Source organism: Cydia strobilella, chromosome 19 (assembly GCF_947568885.1).
Source record: "Cydia strobilella chromosome 19, ilCydStro3.1, whole genome shotgun sequence".
Classification (NCBI taxonomy): Eukaryota; Metazoa; Arthropoda; class Insecta; order Lepidoptera; family Tortricidae; genus Cydia; species Cydia strobilella.
In genome coordinates this window covers 8,043,152-8,061,044 of record NC_086059.1, presented here as the reverse complement: position 1 = coordinate 8,061,044, position 17,893 = coordinate 8,043,152, and the positions used below count along the sequence as shown (strand labels likewise).

At 35.2% G+C, this 17,893-nt stretch overlaps 1 protein-coding gene across 1 annotated transcript; it reads right to left on the bottom strand.

Moving 5' to 3' along the window:
* Window positions 1–4,420: 4,420 nt before the first annotated feature.
* On the bottom strand, window positions 4,421–15,491 carry LOC134750141 (alpha-tocopherol transfer protein-like). Its single transcript, XM_063685258.1, has 7 exons — window positions 15,367–15,491; window positions 10,588–10,771; window positions 8,934–9,090; window positions 8,074–8,194; window positions 7,372–7,503; window positions 6,340–6,553; window positions 4,421–5,579 (listed from the first exon to the last, which is right to left on the bottom strand). The coding sequence occupies exons 2-7, from the start codon at window positions 10,754–10,756 to the stop codon at window positions 5,425–5,427; spliced, it is 948 nt and encodes a 315-aa protein (XP_063541328.1). The 5' UTR covers window positions 10,757–10,771; window positions 15,367–15,491; the 3' UTR covers window positions 4,421–5,424.
* Between the last annotated feature and the right edge of the window lie 2,402 nt (window positions 15,492–17,893).

Genomic DNA, 17,893 nt, shown 5'->3' with positions numbered 1-17,893 from the left:
ATTTTCTTTGCGGCGATGCCTAAAGTGATCCAACCACTTAGTTTGCCACCTGAGAGGTGGCAAATGGGTATAAAGGGGTGCATTGACTTTAGCCCTAGGTATACGTTGAACAATAAGTAATGTGTTGTAAATGAGAGATAGGATGAGGGTTTTAGCAATTTTGACATAAATGGAAGGGGATTTTCGCAACTTTTCTCAATCCGAGGCCGCATCAGAAGCGCATTTATGAAAACGAAAAGGTAAAACAGGTTGAAGTATTATATCTGGTTTCTTTTTTTATATTTCCATACTAAGAAAACGGTGATGCTTCTAAAACGTTAACATTATTTGCGTCTATAGACGTTGTGGGCTAAAACTGCATGTTTCGTTGTCAAAATTACTAATAAATGGAGATAATCAAATATAAAATTATCTGTCTGTCAAATTACGGGTAATTGTGGCATATGGATAAGTGTGGCTGGCATATACATTGGACTTATTTTCTTTTGTAAGTGTTTATTGCGAGTTCCGCTAAACGCAAGTAGCAAATGTACTTTAGCGTGTATATAGTTGCGCTCTCTCGGAAGGGTTTCCACGGAAGACCAGCGTCGAGATCTTTAAGTGGTCTCTTGACATTAAGCTTAGTGGAGACCCTTTCAGTGACGCTTATTAATAATAAATTAGTTCTGTTTTCTTTGTCTACCTAAATTTAAGCGTTTTCTGAATACATTTCTTCTATTCTATTCTATTCTAAAATGTATGAAATGAACTCACAATAATACAGGCGCCAACCGATATGAACCATGCCACACTTATCCCGCAGCCACACTTATTGCTTAAAATTAAGTTGCTTATTGTATTAATAAATAAGCGTCCACATCCTAGATTATTTCCTCATTTGTATTACGCAAAGTATCTAAGATAAAAAGCCTATCTATCTAAAAAGTTAATACGGATAATATCCGTATTCATCTTCAAAAAATAAGATACTTTTGCGTACAATTGAGGATATAATCAAGGATGTGGACCCTTAATAATAGAATTGGCAACAATTTTTTTTCCAAAAACTCAAAAGTAATTAACAAGCAGAAAATAAATCTGTCAGAATTTTGTGTCATAAAATACCTTTTAGAGGGTGAATTTAGTACAAAAGTTAATGAATGAGAGCTTTGCAATTTAACTTTGTAATAAAACGATATTCGTGTCAGTCGGCGAAAAGTTTTTTACGCACTTAGTACTTTTTATAAGTCTCGTAAATAAACAAGTTAAAAACACAATGGTATGTTGATTTGGTAGAAAAATGGTGGAAAATGTAAGCGAGATTTTTACCGTGAGAGCAGAGACTGGTTAATGATACAGACTGAAGGATAATGTTTTCTATATAACTCCTTATCACTATGACGAATAAATTCTTTCTTTATGGTTAATAACTACGAGTACCTCGATAATATCTTCTAGCATAGCGTGAAGTTTGCAATGTAACATGTTTTTAAATTGCACTGTTACACAAATTTAAAACAAATAAATAATTGCAACATTGGAAACCAATTTTACTGAAAACATAAGCGAATCGAGCAAAATAAATAACAGTTAATTTGAACAGCGCAAGATACTAACAATTATTTGTTTAATGCATATCGAATGAGGCAATTTAATATACCAATATTATTGTTTGTCGTTCGTCTGTTATCCTACTGGCGTGATTATAAAACATACTGTTATATGGACACACAAACATACCATCAAATAATTAAATCGAATTTCAGATTCGTTTTTTCTTTGTTATTTGAACGCAATCAAAGTGATGTTTGATCAAGAGTAATCTTTTAGATTAGGTTACTAAAAATTCATAGAATTTTTGAAAGCTTTAAAACAAACAGTATTTTTTGCGGATTTATTTAGCTCGATAGAATTAATATTTTCAGGGTTATCGGTTTTGTGTTCACTTTAGACCAAGAAAAGTCTGCAACGATTTTGTTAGCATACGCAGTGCAAGTGTTATTTTAAATGTCAAACTTTTATGAAATTATGACGTAAATATAAATGACAAAAATCGTTCCAGACTTCTCTTGGTCTATAAACTCTGTATCTTTAGGTATTTAAATAAAGGTAAACAAACAATTTGTATATTTTCGTACATTCATTTGACTGACTTCTAAAATAACCTGTTAAAATTAACCCTGAAAAGTTTTCCTCTCAACAAACCTAAAAACATGCAATAATTCCCTAACTTTCATAATTAAAACTCCAACAAGAGGTCATAAAACTTTTATGTTTATATACCTACTTTCAAATGTCTTATATTGTTACTTTAGCAATAAAACCTTTCCTACACGAAAAGTATTTTAATAAAAGTTAAATTACATGAACATCATTACAAAGCTTTATCACACTTGGTTTTCCTGTTTATCGAAGGTTTCTCCTAATTTTCCCTTTGAAGGGGTCTTTAATGACGTTCTCGAACGTAAAAATGCCTTATGATGTTTCAAAGCACCGATAAAATACATATAAAGGTAATAAAGTCGGTTAGAAATGTTCTATGCCACCAAACGAAGGAAAAATGGGGGAAATAATTCGTGTATAAGCGAATTTTGGCATAGTTGTAGGTAATGGTGTATTAAACAACATAATAAAAGTACCTGAGGGTGGGGGTGAAGCTAACGGGTGGGGGGGGGGGGTTAAAGGTCCCTTTTTATTTCGTAAATATATCGTAAACGGTAGCCTATAGCAACAAATAGTCTTATACGTAAATAATCTTTATACAATTTCCTACAAAATAGATATACCATGACCGAAAAATAGCACGTCATACTGACACTGAAGGTAGGACACCCTAAAAGGATCATCCAAACCAGCTTAACATGACCTAAGTAAAAGTTGCACGGTTTTCGGATTATTATAACCAATTTAGGTTTTTATTAATTTTGCTCTTTTTCATCACTGACGGTTGAGCGACTGTGTCGGTATTTACTTGGAAAGCCCTCAAAGTCAGTCAGTCAGTTATGAAGTCAATTTGAGAGTTAAAATTCACGAGGTATGCAGGCTGTTTTTACCTCCAGCTGTCAATTTGACGTGATATTTTTGGGACATTCTGTAAGTATATCTATTTTTTAGAAAATTTTATACTAGTTTTTGCTATGGGCAACCGTTTACGAGTTATTTACAAAAAACAAAAAAAAAGTCCTATTAACGAGAGGGTTGAGCAAGTTTGTCAAAAAGAGCCAAAAATTACTTCAAATAGACTCTTTACTCTGTAGACTCTGTACTTTTTTATGCATTTATTTTGCTACAAGGCATTCTCTTCCAGTCGACTTTCGGGCAAAGTAGGTAGAGGTAGGTTTTAGAGTCTTTATACCTATTTTGTGTATTTTTTTCAAAATTTTAGAAAATGTCAGTAATAGTAGCAAGTACGGGCTAAGGTACAACATATTTTCCGTGTCCGAGGTACAACAAAGCAACTTTTTGGACAAGTAAGCTTCGTAATAGCACTTCCAATTGAGATTAGGCTGAAATGATCCTACCATCGAGTAATAGCTAATTAACTTAACTTTAACCTAATATATTAAGTTTTATTATCTATTAGCAAAACATGAAATAATCATCCTTGATGTAAATACTGACTTTTCATAACAAACTAATTTTTTTTTTCTAGATTTACCGGCCGCTCTCAAGTTTCGTTGATAGCTTGTTTTTTATACTTAATAATAACGTTTGTATAAATATTGCCATCTGTCCGAGGTAAAACTAGTTCCAAGGTACAACAGTTTCCCCTAATCTATAGTAATAGATACCGCTATATTTTATTCAAACACACCTGACTGCGGAGACATATTTTAAAGACAAGGCATAGTCCCTTGGTGTTTTGTTCGTGTCACGATTTTAGACGAATGTCGTGAATGCTTTCATGTTTATTTTAGTGACGGCGTGGGTTGACCTGGGGGAGAATACTATAAAGGTACCGTGTGGATTCAGACTTTACCAACAGTATTGCGGAGCGGCATTGCTGATGTAATGATAGGTACTTCTTCTTCTTCTCGTGTCGATGATTTCGTATTTCATATTAAGCGGGACCAGAAGGTAGCGACGCTTAAAGCCTTGTCTGTTGCGTCCCGTAGATCTTGCTCGGAACATGTGTGCGGGTTCGCTGGGCAGGACAGCAGGTGTCTCATGGTTTGGGGAGCCATGCCACATACGCATAGAGTATCTGCGCCGCTTAGGCCGCCCCACCTTACCAAATTCTCTTTGCTGCGGCCAACTTGGGAACGCAGTTTATTTAAGGCTCAAGGTGAATACTAAAAGTACACAATAATGATATGTTCAGACTGTAGGTATTTATTTAAAAAAATAATCTATATTCCTACTATTTTATTTATAAAAATTAATAATGAGAAAATGAAATTCGTATACTTACTGACTGTTTCATAGCTCATTATTAGCAAAAGTTCAAACAATACCAAAAAATTACGCCGTAGCTAAAATTCATATAAAGGCATGCCAATTAGACCACAGATAATCATACTTTCTAAACAAAGTCTTTCAGTATGCCTTAAAAAGTTATTAACCTATTTATTATCACAATTCCACCATAAACGTATAAAACTTACGCAATAATCATTACACTAATAAAAATGATGTTCACCTGTAGTAACTATAAAAGTGGAAACAAGCATCTATAATAGCCCAGAAAGTAAATTTCAATATAACTATAAATACAAGGTTGACTGGAAGAGATCCCTTATAGGGATAAGTCCGCCTTTGTACATTGTATATATTTTTGTTCTTTTATTGTGTTTGTAATCTGTCTTATGTACAATAAAGTGTTTACATACATACATACAATTATCAAAACCAGCCGGCCTAGCCAAGGCGACAATCGCTACGACAACGAAACGCTTTGTGTTTCTCTATCACTCTTCCATATTAGTGCGACAGTGACAGTTGCGTTTCGATCGCTACGGAGCGTAAGCGATTGGCATGATGACTACGCGACCCCAGGGGACCAATATCGCACGACACTAGTAGCCATTGGTGCTGCCTTAGGCTGCCTTTCTACTGCGTCGGAGATGAGAGGAGACGTGCGGGAACCAACCAATAACATTTAATAATTGTAATCCACAACTCTTCTTCGCTCCACTGGAAAAACCAAATGCTATAATTGATTCCCATACGTCTCCTTTCATCTTCGCTTACTTTGACAGATATGCCTGACACAAATAAATACAGTAGGTACGTCAGGAAAAGTACACCAACCACGCAGTATGCTGGAAACGTTTTTGATTTAAAGAAAATAAGGAATCAATTAGGTTCCTTAGGTACCCACACTGTTGAAAAGATCCTTACGTATTACATTATTATATAAGTACACTGCATTAGTACAATTTGTGATTCCACAACGAATCACCATTTGTCAGTGTGCCTTGAATTATGCCTAAATATATTGATATTCTAATCAACAGTAAGTTTTCTGAAAGAGCCCGGCATGCCCAGGTATTCATCGTTGAATTTGGTGTTTGTTCTTCTGGATTCGTCGGCTACAAGTTGGTCTAAATCCTTAATTCTTTGCTTTGTCTCTTCATTGCTCATAAAGTCATTCCAGGCGTCTGAAATATGAAAAAATTATTCATATTATATAATGTGTGTAATATGCATGTGTCGTATTTTTTACAATAAATAATTAAATAGTGTTGAGTGTTGACACTTATAGAAAGAAGAATGGAAAAAGGCATTTTGCCATAAAACACTTTAAAATTGATGTCGTATTATAATTTCATGTTACGTTATCAGATTTTTGGCGTATGTAGAATAATCTAAGTATGAAGAATCTATAGAATATACTGAACCGTTTTAGTTGAAATTTTGTCTAGAGATAGTTTGAGTCTCGAGTTCTCAAGGAAGAACATAGGATAGTTTTAATTCCAGAAATAATCTTTTAAGGGGGTGAAAGGGGGGAGTTTGTATCACTGAACCGATTTAGATTAAATTTGGTATGATGATAGTTTGAGTTGTGGGGAAGGATATATAATAGTTTTTATCCCCGAAATCTTCTAAACGGGCCATATTTTCACTGCAATATGGCCCGTCTACAGGCTTCTTATGGGTGTATACAAAGTGTCTGTCTGTCCGTTTGTTACCAGGCTGTCTCATCTCATCAACCGTGATCGCTAGACTGCCGAAATTTTTAACAGATGATGTATTTCTGTTGCCGCAATAACAACAAATACTAAAAACAGAATAAAATAAATATTTGTGGGGCTCCCATACAACAACCGTGATTTTCTTGCCGTTTTTTGTGTAATGGTACGGAACCCTTCGTGCGCGGGTCCGACCCGCACTTGGCCGGTTTTTTTAGCAACGTCTTACCAGCTAGCTTTCTGACTGACTGCTCATCACCGCCGTATTCTTTAGGTAAGACTTCCTTCGGCACGTGTTTCTGGAAGTCGCTGATGGAGTTATGCACGTGCAGTCTCCCCGCTACCTTCGGTTTCATACACTGCTTCAAAATAAACACGAATCTGTCCACCCAAGTTGGTGCGTTGAGTATGTGGATACCTTTTATTTTGGTCCCGTAACCTTCCTGTAAGAAAAAGTTTTTTTTATATTAATTTTAGTTGTTCTGTATGTTCAATAGGATGACTCACGCTAAATCGGGTCGGGGCCGGGCCGGAGCTTGGGGCGCTTAGTTTTTTATGGAAAGCACCACGTGATCAACGATCAGCCAGAATAGCCAGATAGAAAAAGACATGTCGGATGCCTTCATAATAGCTCTATTTCATAGTAAATTAATCATACAGTATGTACTTATTAATGCGACTGTATCTTATTTTAGGTACACATCACATAATATTATCTCAAATGGCGATAAAAAGAAAGTTTTTCTCTTCCACCATACTGTGTACTTTCTATTTTAAAGATGACCAATATGACCATGTTTAAGATTATAGTTGTACTTTAAGTAACTCTGGACGACTATTCCTGACAGGGTCTCTATTGTGTCCCATAAAGTTTTAAGTCATAATGTCTTGTTTGTCCAAATTTTCGTTAATCATAATTTGTTTGTTCTCAGAAGCGCCTAACTTTTCAGGATTGCCATAAAACAAACCTAACCTAACCTATCTATAGGATAACCTTACAAAAATCCTGAAAAGTTACCGCTTTTAAAATTATGACATGAGTAATGACAATCTGACAATCGTTACATTATGACTTTCAATAATTATGTCAAACAAAGGGACCTCTTCCTGACAACCTAGGAATTTCTTCTTCGGGTACCACGACCAGTTCTATCTCAGCGAGTCCAATGCGTTACCAATGCAGTTGCCTTTCTAACGTCACCTTTATAGTTAACAACCCACACGAATGTAGGCTTCCATAATTATATTACAAATTACTTACTGTGGCCAATAATTCTGCTTTTTTCAACAAAATGGGGTTAATTTTAGTGAGCACTCCCAAATGTACACCTTCTAGGTCAATCACATGTCTCTCATTGATAGTGTAATCATCAAATAGCCTGAATTCTCCTACCTGAAAGATTTTTTTTATGATTAAAAATATATTGCTATTATAAAATAAGATTTAGGCAATAATAAAATTTTTGGTACAAGCTTTTATCGCTGACTGTACTTTTCTCTTCACAGGCAACTAATACTCGTCGAGGCAATTCTAAAAACCCCAAACACAATTAGGTTGCACTGTTTTATCACAGAGTTCCCATAGCCACCTCCTGTCTCCATCATCAGATCAGCTCGATGGTATGAAAATTTTTAGCTTCGTCGGAAATCGGGAAGTGGGTCAAGTTTAACTTGCAATACGGGTAAAACTAAATAAATAAAAATAATAAGAGCTTATAAAATTATACTGGTTAAAAAATATCAACAAAAAGACAAACTTCACAATGTTATCAAAAAATTCATTTGCTAGTTTAAGTATTAAAAATACTGTTTTAATAAAACATGAGGATTTTTTAAATTACCAATTCACAAGAAACGCATTAAATATAGGTATTACCTACACGATTTAGACATGGTTAAATTCAAAGATCTTTTGCTATTTATGTGAGCTTATTCCTAACACTAGTTATTAAACAATACTCACATAAAATGCATATCTGAAGTAAGCCGATAGTGTAAAATCATCAATGTTCTCCTTGTTGAAATTGACTAAAATCACTCTGGAATTATCTGATGGGCATAGTTTTGGTAAGGTCAAGTAATTTCTGCAACAAAATATGTAATTAATAAGACAGAATATAAGACAAAATATTTAAAGCCCCCTAAAGCTATTTAAGTCCGCCTTTTGTACCTACTCCATTTTCTTAAATTGTGCAATAATGTAACAAACAAAATACTTTGTCTTTCTCCAGTGTTTCTCCTACTCTTTTTAACCCCAGCTAAAATATATACCTTTGGCCTTTGTTCAAATATTTATGTTGCATCTATTTCCGTAATATCGCGAAAGAAAGTGACGTGGCCATATTTGCCCAATGGCCGAGAGTGTAGCAATTCAGTTACTGCGAAACATATGTCGTAGAACATTATCTAATCCAGCCGTTAAATTCGGGGCACAAGTTATTCTTAGACTTTACCCATCTTATAGAATCAATGTTTGATATCGTTTACACAATATTTTTCTACACACACACTTTAGTTTCTGGTTTTATACTCCTTTTATACATTGACACCAATATGGTGAAGACCGTCTACAAGCTCTTTCGTCGCTTTTAACACCTGCGTGACCTGCGTCTGTACACATACTCCACTCACAGGAGGTCGGTAGAATAGGAGTGAAGCTCTTCCTTTATGGCTGTGCCTGAGCGACGTACGCATACAAATAGGAGAGTTTTTGCACTATATCGGTCTTACCTGCAATACATTTTATATGCCGTTCTTCCCCACACTTTGATTTTAAATAAACATCTTCCTCGTACACTCATATCTGCATTAATATTTACTTACACGCAACCGAGGATAGTTTTAAATTCGTCGACCGACCGATTGTGACTCAGTTCTGGCATCATTCCTCTCGAGGTCAAGACAGCTTCTATTCTCTTCTTAGTCTCTTCAATGGACCCTTTTGTGATCAGCAGAGTTCTTTCTATCAAGCGGATTCTTTCTGGAAAACATTTTGTCAAATAAAATAAAAACTGACGTTATGTACCTGACCTACAGAAACACTTTTGCTGTAACACGTTTAACAACCTGTTACAAAAAACCAGTTTGAAATGTACAGTGAGAATATAGTTGAAAAGTGAAGAACTAGAGGTAGGTATACGAACGTATGTTTAGACCCGTAATGCGACAGTCAAATTAGTTTTAATTTAAATTAGGAACCAAATGCCACTTTTACTCGTTACTCGGACAATCAATCAATAAAAAAAATCTTTTTCATTTCAGAGGTAATTGGTATGTGTTAAAACTACAGCCTGTAAGTTACATGGATTAACTTATAGATATGCAAGTACGATGTATGATGAAAATTATGTTCCAATTATTTTGCCTCCTTGTTAAGGCATTAAAGTATTTACCACACTGGATGCGTTCTGCGGGCAGCGGTCAGGTCAAACCCGCATTATGTATGAACAACATTGACAGCAACCTTTGAAGTTGAAGTTTTGGTTCCTTTAGTAGTAGCCGAAGCGCGTTATGGCAACGTTATCTGAATAAGGCGTCTAAGTAAAGTTCAAAGTATACATAAAAATATTTCCTCAATGGTAAAGGGAATAATTTACATACCTACTAGATATTTTTACACTTCAAGTTTCTCTGTGTGAAGCATATTGCTTATTTTTTGCATTAATTATTAAAGTAAAATGTATTTATAAAGCAAAAATAAAATTATGTCCTCATAGTAAAATAATTCATTAATATAACATAAAATTTCTTTAATACTAAGTAAAAGTTTGAGACGTATCTCTGTAGGTACCACGTGGGCCGCCATACAATCAAAGAAGCTTTCATTTTAAAATGACATGAAATTTGACATGAACATTTAAATAACATATAACTAATATATCTGGTAATAGTTTTTATTGTAAAACAATTTTACATACAAAACTTCTGCCTGTTCTATTTTCTTTGTATTATTATCATCATCATATCAGCCAAAGGACATCCACGGCTGGACATATAATATAGGCCTCCCCTAAAGAGTGCCACAATGACCGGTCTTGCGCCACCCGCGTCCAGCGGACTCCCGCGACCTTTACCAGCTCATCAGTCCACTTTGTGGGAGATCTACCCACACTGCGCCTTCCGTTCCGGTACGTGGTCGCCACTTCTGGTTCTACGTAGAACCGATGGCCATTTTCTTTGTATACTTAACAATTTTTAGCAACGAATACTAGTACTAGAAAAGAAAAGAAAAGAATGTTACGTTTTATGTTCATGAGAAGTTGTCATTTTAAAACCAGAACTTAAATTCGATTGTATGGGTGGCTTTTTCGCGGCGAGTTTGTGTGATTCTCATGCATGGCCATTCTGTATGAACTTCTTCTGTGCTATTAGTTTCATAGTATTAATGCAAAAAGTACTACTTTTAAAGTAGGTAATTTGCCTATGCCTGTTGTACGTCTGGGAGACCATCATTTTCAGTTAGGTACTGAATACTTACTCAATATCGGAACAGCGCCTTCAAGATGTGGCTCCTTGGAACACCACTCCAGGACTGCGTCGATGGACTCTCTGAGTTGTTTCACGTCCAGGTCGCAGCACGCACGCACACCTTGTATTTGCTTCTCGGTGACAAGCAGCAATGGATTGATGTGTGTTATTTCTGCCATCTTTGTACTTTATATCTGTAGACAAGTAAAATTTTGTTTAAATACGGCAAAACAATGAGTATTAAGAACCAGAAAAGCATTTTAAAAAAATCTGTTTATTTCGCTATGAACATTTACGTAATATGCTTATGTCTATGCTGCCGGGCTAGCACATGATTGGCGCGAGAGTATCTCGCCGCGACATGGACCACCCGTCCCCCTTTAATTCATACAGTTAGTAAAAGACTGGCGAGATAATGTCGCGTCAATCATGTGCTCGGCCTACTGGTATTAGCTTTCGTTGCTAGAAATAGTTGCGTTTAGAAGTTATGTATGTTAAACTCCTAACTACTCGTTCTAATTTCTTTGTATTACAATTTCAAGCACCGAAAAATATTAACCTACCGTCATAGATACCTAGTGTTGAACCAAGAAAAGCCTGCCTTATAGCACACGCAGTGCAATATTAGTGCAAGTGTTATTTAAACGTTATAATTTCATAGAAGTTTGACGTTTAAAATGACACTTGAACTGCGTGTACTACTATCAAAATTGTTGCAGACTTATCTTGGCCTAACTCTACCTGTAACTTAAATGCTCATGTCTTTCATGGTATTTAGCGTAACTTCGATTGTATGGCGGCGGTTATGTTCGTGTGACTCTTAAGATAGATATACACACAATACACACATGTCTATATTTATCATTTAGTTAGCACATCGCCGATACTGTGACGTAGGTTGTATGTGTTTGTACATAATGTATACTCTTATTATTGACAACACATTAACGATGAGGTAAGTTCGAAAATACACAATGTCCTTGCGTAGCAGGTAATGGCACTTTAATTATATTTTTTATATTTTAGGTTTTATTATTGTTTACCTACGAAAAGTGAAAATGTTTTTATTGACAGAATCGTTCTAGGCTAAAACTGCGCAGCAAATCAGTTCAGTAAATATGTAGAAATATAAATATTCAATAATGTATTTAAATGGATCCGTGTGTTTGACTTAAATATTGAAAGTCATAATGTAATGATTGTCATATTATCATTAGCCATAATTCTGAAACCGTTAACTTTTCAGGATTTTCCTCAGGTTATCCTATAGATAGGTTAGGTTAGGTTTGTTTTATGGCAATTCTGAAAAGTTACGCGTTTCTGAGAAAAACTAAATTATGACTAACAAAAATGTGGACAAACAATACGTTATGACTTAAAACTATATGGGAAACATTAGAGACCCATTTTACCCATTTAAATGTAATGTTTGGAACTATATTGTAATGGAAAGTTTTGAAATTCGAATATATCTAGTCTATAAAATATATATATAATTAATAATGAATTACTTAAACCGCCTGAAAGGCGATTCGGACTATAATCTGCGGAAACTTTCCAAAAAGTTGAAAAAAGTTCTTTGAAATTTCAGGAAATTTTCACAGCAAAACAGGGACATTTTTATTTGGGAAAAGGAAAAAAAAATCCATTGCAATTTTTAACATTTAACTTTCCGACGGCACATTCGTATATATTTTAAACTTACCTATTTACCTACTTGGAAGTAAGTACGAGAAGCAAATAATGTGACCCCATGGGTAATTATTACGATCATTATACGAGTATATGATGAAAGATCAGGCAAACAAGAAGGTCGTGGTGTATGAAGGTCGAGCATAGATTGAGTTTACACGAGTAGAGTCAGAGTAATGGCATTATTAAAGTCAAATTTCTATAAAACACTCGTTCACTTTATTATGTTCGTCGTTACAAAATTAGCTTAGACGTACTCTATGATCTGTCAGCTGTCAAATATAAATCGTAAATTATTTATTCAACCGTAACAAGATAGTGGATGGGTTGCTTGTCGACCGCCGCTTGGTGATATGATATCGAGTCGTGATAATTTTTTTGTTTTTGCTCATTAACGTTGTTTAAAGTGTAATACTGATTGCTTATTATGCAGTAAACTAATGTGGAAGTGCGCGGATAATGAAGAATTAAACGAGTTTATCCACCGTTCTAGCGTCAACGCCAAGTAGCTCCACGTGGCCTTTGTATATAGTCCTGCTATCGCTTTACAAAAGCTAATAACCGTACAATGTCTTGGCGCATTTTCTTCCCTAGATATTAACATTAATAGAAAATATTTTAACACAATTTGACGTTTATTTCCTACAGCAATGAAATTGTAATTTTTTGATTTTGAATTATTTAGAATAAAATCATGTGTAGGTATAATCTGAATGTGCTTCCATGTTCGCAGAACATCGTTGGGAAAATACGCATAAGTGCGCGCTAACATCATGAGATAGAAATGGAAAACTCATTACAATGATACTTGGCATGATATTAATTGCACTAATACAATGAAGTAATTAAATGAGTCATGTACAGTGAAAAGTTTATGTTTGTCCAAGCTGCAGGCGAAGACGGATAATATTTTTTTTTAATACTACGTCAACGGCAAACAAGCATACGGCAGGCCTGTTAAGTATTCTCCGTAGCCTATGTATGCCTGCAACTCCAGAGGAACTACATGCGCGTTGCCGACCCTAAGGCTGCGTTTCGACCAAGGATGTGTTGCGAGGGATGTGTTTTTAAAAGCCAATGGAATCACTTCATTGTTTTTCTCAATCAGTGTGCAGTAATGCGAATGGTTCTTAAAAACACATCCCTCGCAACACATCTTTGGTCGAAACGCAGCCTAACACTCCGCACCCTCGTTGAGCTCTGGCAACCTTACTCACCGGCAGGAACACAACACTTTGAGTAGGTTCTAGTGCATTTGGCTGCGGTTTTCTGTAATGACATCGGCTGTGCTGTGCCCTACCACACAAAGCGAGATGACATTCACAGTGCCCATACCTCTCAGTGACATACCCGGGTCCGAATAATAAAGGTTAAATCACACAAGTGCCGTATAACGCGGCGTATTCGTTGATTGTAGATTTGTCTCTGATATACGGAAATACGGACTTAGTGTCAGCTATCGTACGTATCGCTAACTTTAACTTGACATATGCAACGGGTGTCACCCGTTGACCACGAACGCTGTAAAGAGTTCGAAACGTCGGGATGTATTATAAATTCAATATACGCGATATAATCCGTTTTCATAGTTTTATTTCATGAGTAACTATCGCGGTAACCGAAGACAATATTATATGATTTAATGTTATCAAATACAACCAGCCTGTGCCGAGCTGTAGAACGTGTCTAGTGTGTATTGGCCTTAAAGACCAGAGCACACCGGCTTCGTGTGCGTAGATGTGCACTTGCGCTAAAATATTGGAGCTGTGCACACACACGTAACGCAAGCAGCATGCCGATACCGTCTCTCATAAGGCACCATGCAGACATGACGAAAATGTTAGGGAATATGACTACGGAACCCTAAAAATCACGTATAAAACAATAGCACATAATAACAGTATCTGAGTACTAACAACGAATCAGGATATCCGTATTTAAATGTCCGGTATTTGGATAATTGCCCGGAAAATCCATGTAAGGGCAATTATTTATGATCTTAGGAGGAAAACGCTTTGTCTATTTTATGCCTTATGGTTTACATACCAACACTATTTATTTGCAATAAAATTAAGAAGTTAGATTTAAGAGCGAAATAAATAAATAAATAGAAGCTATTTAGGGATAGGTGGGTAAAACCAGATAGCGGGTGACACCAAATAGGTATTTAGTATTTACTTCACATTCTAACTTTCGCTGACTCGCTTTGGCAAATCAGAAAGCACAGACGAGGGACGCTCAGTAAGACCCACAGCGTATGGGTTCAAGCGGACCCCACAGGCTCCCCAGGGACCCCAAGGTCCCATGTGCCGTGGCAAAATGCCGGGATAATGCAAGGAAGATGAAGATGATGAAGTAGGGTACCAACAGTTTCGTAATTTAAATGCTGATCATTTTACTGAAGTAAATAAAAAAAATCTAAGCAATGACAATAAAAAGCCCAAGGCTATTTTTTAACACTGGCTTTCTTGCTACTCAAAAGAAAACCAATTGTACGTTTATAAAACCTTCAATACAAAATATTACAAGTTATTTTTATATAAACCGAAATTACTTAGCATTAAAAAATGGTAAACAATCTTGACATGTCTTTTTATTGAAAAACGTTTAAAAAAAATTGTAAATATTACTTATGAAATCAAAAGAATATAAATAAACATGTAATGATATATATTTGATACATATTTGCTGTGAATTATTTTTTAATCATTTTTCAATAAAAAGAGATCAAGATTATTTACCTTTTTTCTAATGCTAAAAAACGAAATATACTATTGTGACTACTTAAAACACAAAAGAACAAAACTATACTATAAACTATAAGCAGTATTTTTTAAACTTTTAAAAATGCAAAATCTCGCAAAATTGTATTGAGATGCACCTGTCTTGAGTTAGAAAAATACTATAGTTTAATATTTTTATGTTTAAACTAACTACGATATTTAAATTATAATAAGGATTAATCAATCATTTTAGTTAAAGAAATAATGAATTTGCAAACCGTACATAGTTTTACAAATTTCAAATGTTTACGATTACTTCATTTTTATCGATATCAGTTAAATGTCACTTAAAAAAAACAAATTAAATTAATTACCTTTGGTTAAAGATTAGTAGAAAGCTCAATCCTTTTTATATTTTCCCCTTTAGCAGTTATCACACACTATTTAACAAATTAAAAATAACCTTAACTGGGCAAGAGGCTTTGTACACTGGTGGTAACAGACTGGTGGCTATGGCCTTAGTCGTGCCTGCGTGAGGATAATGTGCCGCGGAGTGAATGCCGTATGATATGACTACGATGATGGATTCAAGTCCGGTATATTACGGAAACTAGATTTTCCCGCGTCGCGTTGTCAACAATCGGCCTGATTCGAACAATGCTTATAAGAAGTCACAGCGGTACGATAGTTTTCGGTTCAAGAAATCACTCACTTCACTTTTAACACTGACATATCATTATCGTACCGCTGTGACTTCTTACAAGCACTGCTCGAATCGGGCCGAATGTTTGATGCATGGAACGTAACGTCAAATATTGTGAATACCAAGTGAATACGTATTCTTAGGGCGCCGTGAGTTCAGCTTCTTCTTTCACTCTCACTGAGCGTGAGCGTGAGCGTGAGCGAGACCACGCGATCGCGAATATCATTGTTTTGAATTGTTATTTTTAGTTAGTTTTAGCAAAAAAAAGTAGGTAATCTATGTTAGATAAAAAAAAAAGCATTTTTAGAAGCAATTTAAATATTTATAGCTTTTGTGCAAAAATTGTTACAAATTTTTAATGGTGCGTTTTAGACCTATGTTCGTGATTTTTTTTTAATCGAGCGCAAGTTGTGATTTTATCAGGTATTGAATCAATGAAGTTCCTAGAGAAAGGCCTCCAGATTGCTATTCATATTTTTTGGCATCTGTAGGTATAATTATCTAAAAAAGCGCCACGATTTTTCAATTATTCTGCTGGCTGAACCCACTGCGCCTTAAGCGTATTTTCTTTTCTCACCTTTGTAAAATTATTATAGTCCAAACACAACTATAGTCCAAAAGCTCTCAACTCAACAACAACAACAATTGTCAACATCTATGTACACACTGTAATAGATGTCATATATTAAAGAAAAAGTGACGAAGCTGTGACCTGATCGACAAATTTTCATTCATTATCAGTATCAGTCGATCAGGTTTAGTTTTAGGATCAAATGTCTATATGGGACCCATTGCATTAAAAGCAATACAAAAGTCAGAAATGATAGTCAAAGTCCAACCAGTCGTACTTCACTCGCGAAACGCTCCTAACAAAACCATAACCCTGCTTCCCATCAGGCGGCTCGTCTGCTCGTTTGCTGAATATCACATAAAAAAAAAAAAATAAGTAAACGTGACGTCAAGGTCACTGAGAGCCCATTTTGAATATATGGACAAAACAAAAAAATTGCGTTTTTGTCGGTGAAATATTGCGTTTATTAAGTTGCTATACAATCTTTTTATAGATAAAATATAAGGAATCGAATGGTACCCTTACTTTTTTCCTTTTTGGAAGAATGGAAGTTAAATAAATACTTAAATTTTGAAACTATTAAGTCCTGTAAGTGCCCCTGTGGCCTATTTGCTGAATAAATGTTTGATGTTTGATGTATTTTTGTATTATTTCCGTATATTATTTTAATATCTACATTATTGTGATAAGTTGCTCGTTTGCTATCTATGTTAATAGATTTTGTTATAAAATTCAACATGGGTCATCATCCCTAAGAGAAACACGAGCTTTTTCCATTTTTGCTGAGAAAAAAAAATGTCCCCGAAATTTTTGGTCCGTTTGGTTACGGTTTTCTATACAACCTTCTATGACCGTAACAAAACGGCCAAAAAAAATTGTATGAGATTTTGGGGCCACTCTTTTTCTCGTATTAGGATCGAAAGAGCTCTCGATTCTGAGTGGAAAAAGTATAAAAAATCCAAAATCTAAAATGCAAGTCGGGGGTACAACTTTAAATAGAAATGCCCAAATATTGTTTGAAAGTTGCAGTTCTACGGAAAAACATTACATTACAGACTTTATAATAATAAGTAGCTACATTTATATAAAAAATACATTAACATGATTACTAGGTACTTAAAAACAAAACAACTTAAAAACTGAACCTAACTAAAAATAAAAATACCTAAAACCTACCTTCTAACCCATGGGCATGGCCCCTCGGCAAGGTTTTTTGACATTACGTACGTTTTAACCTCACGAAGGAACATAACAAACTATATTAAGAAAACCGGAAAAGTGAGTGACGAAAATGCACTGAGATTTCTGGGCCTTCACAAAAAAAAAAACTAAAATAGGTACGTAAAGTGTACTTATTTATTTTATCACACTCGCTCAGTAAATGTGGAATTGCACGCAAGCTTAGCGGGAACTACATAAAAAGCGTCTTCCCTAGGGAGTTATGCAGTTTTTAGTATTATAATTAACAGTTTTTGTCTTTATGCTTCATTTTTGTATCGCAAGTGTGATGAAAAATATTGTGTGTAACTCCCGAGTTACAATTATTATTACGCCCCGGCGTAATAATATTGCAAACTCGAGTCTATATATTTAACTATACTTTCGCTTGCAATATTTAACTTACGCC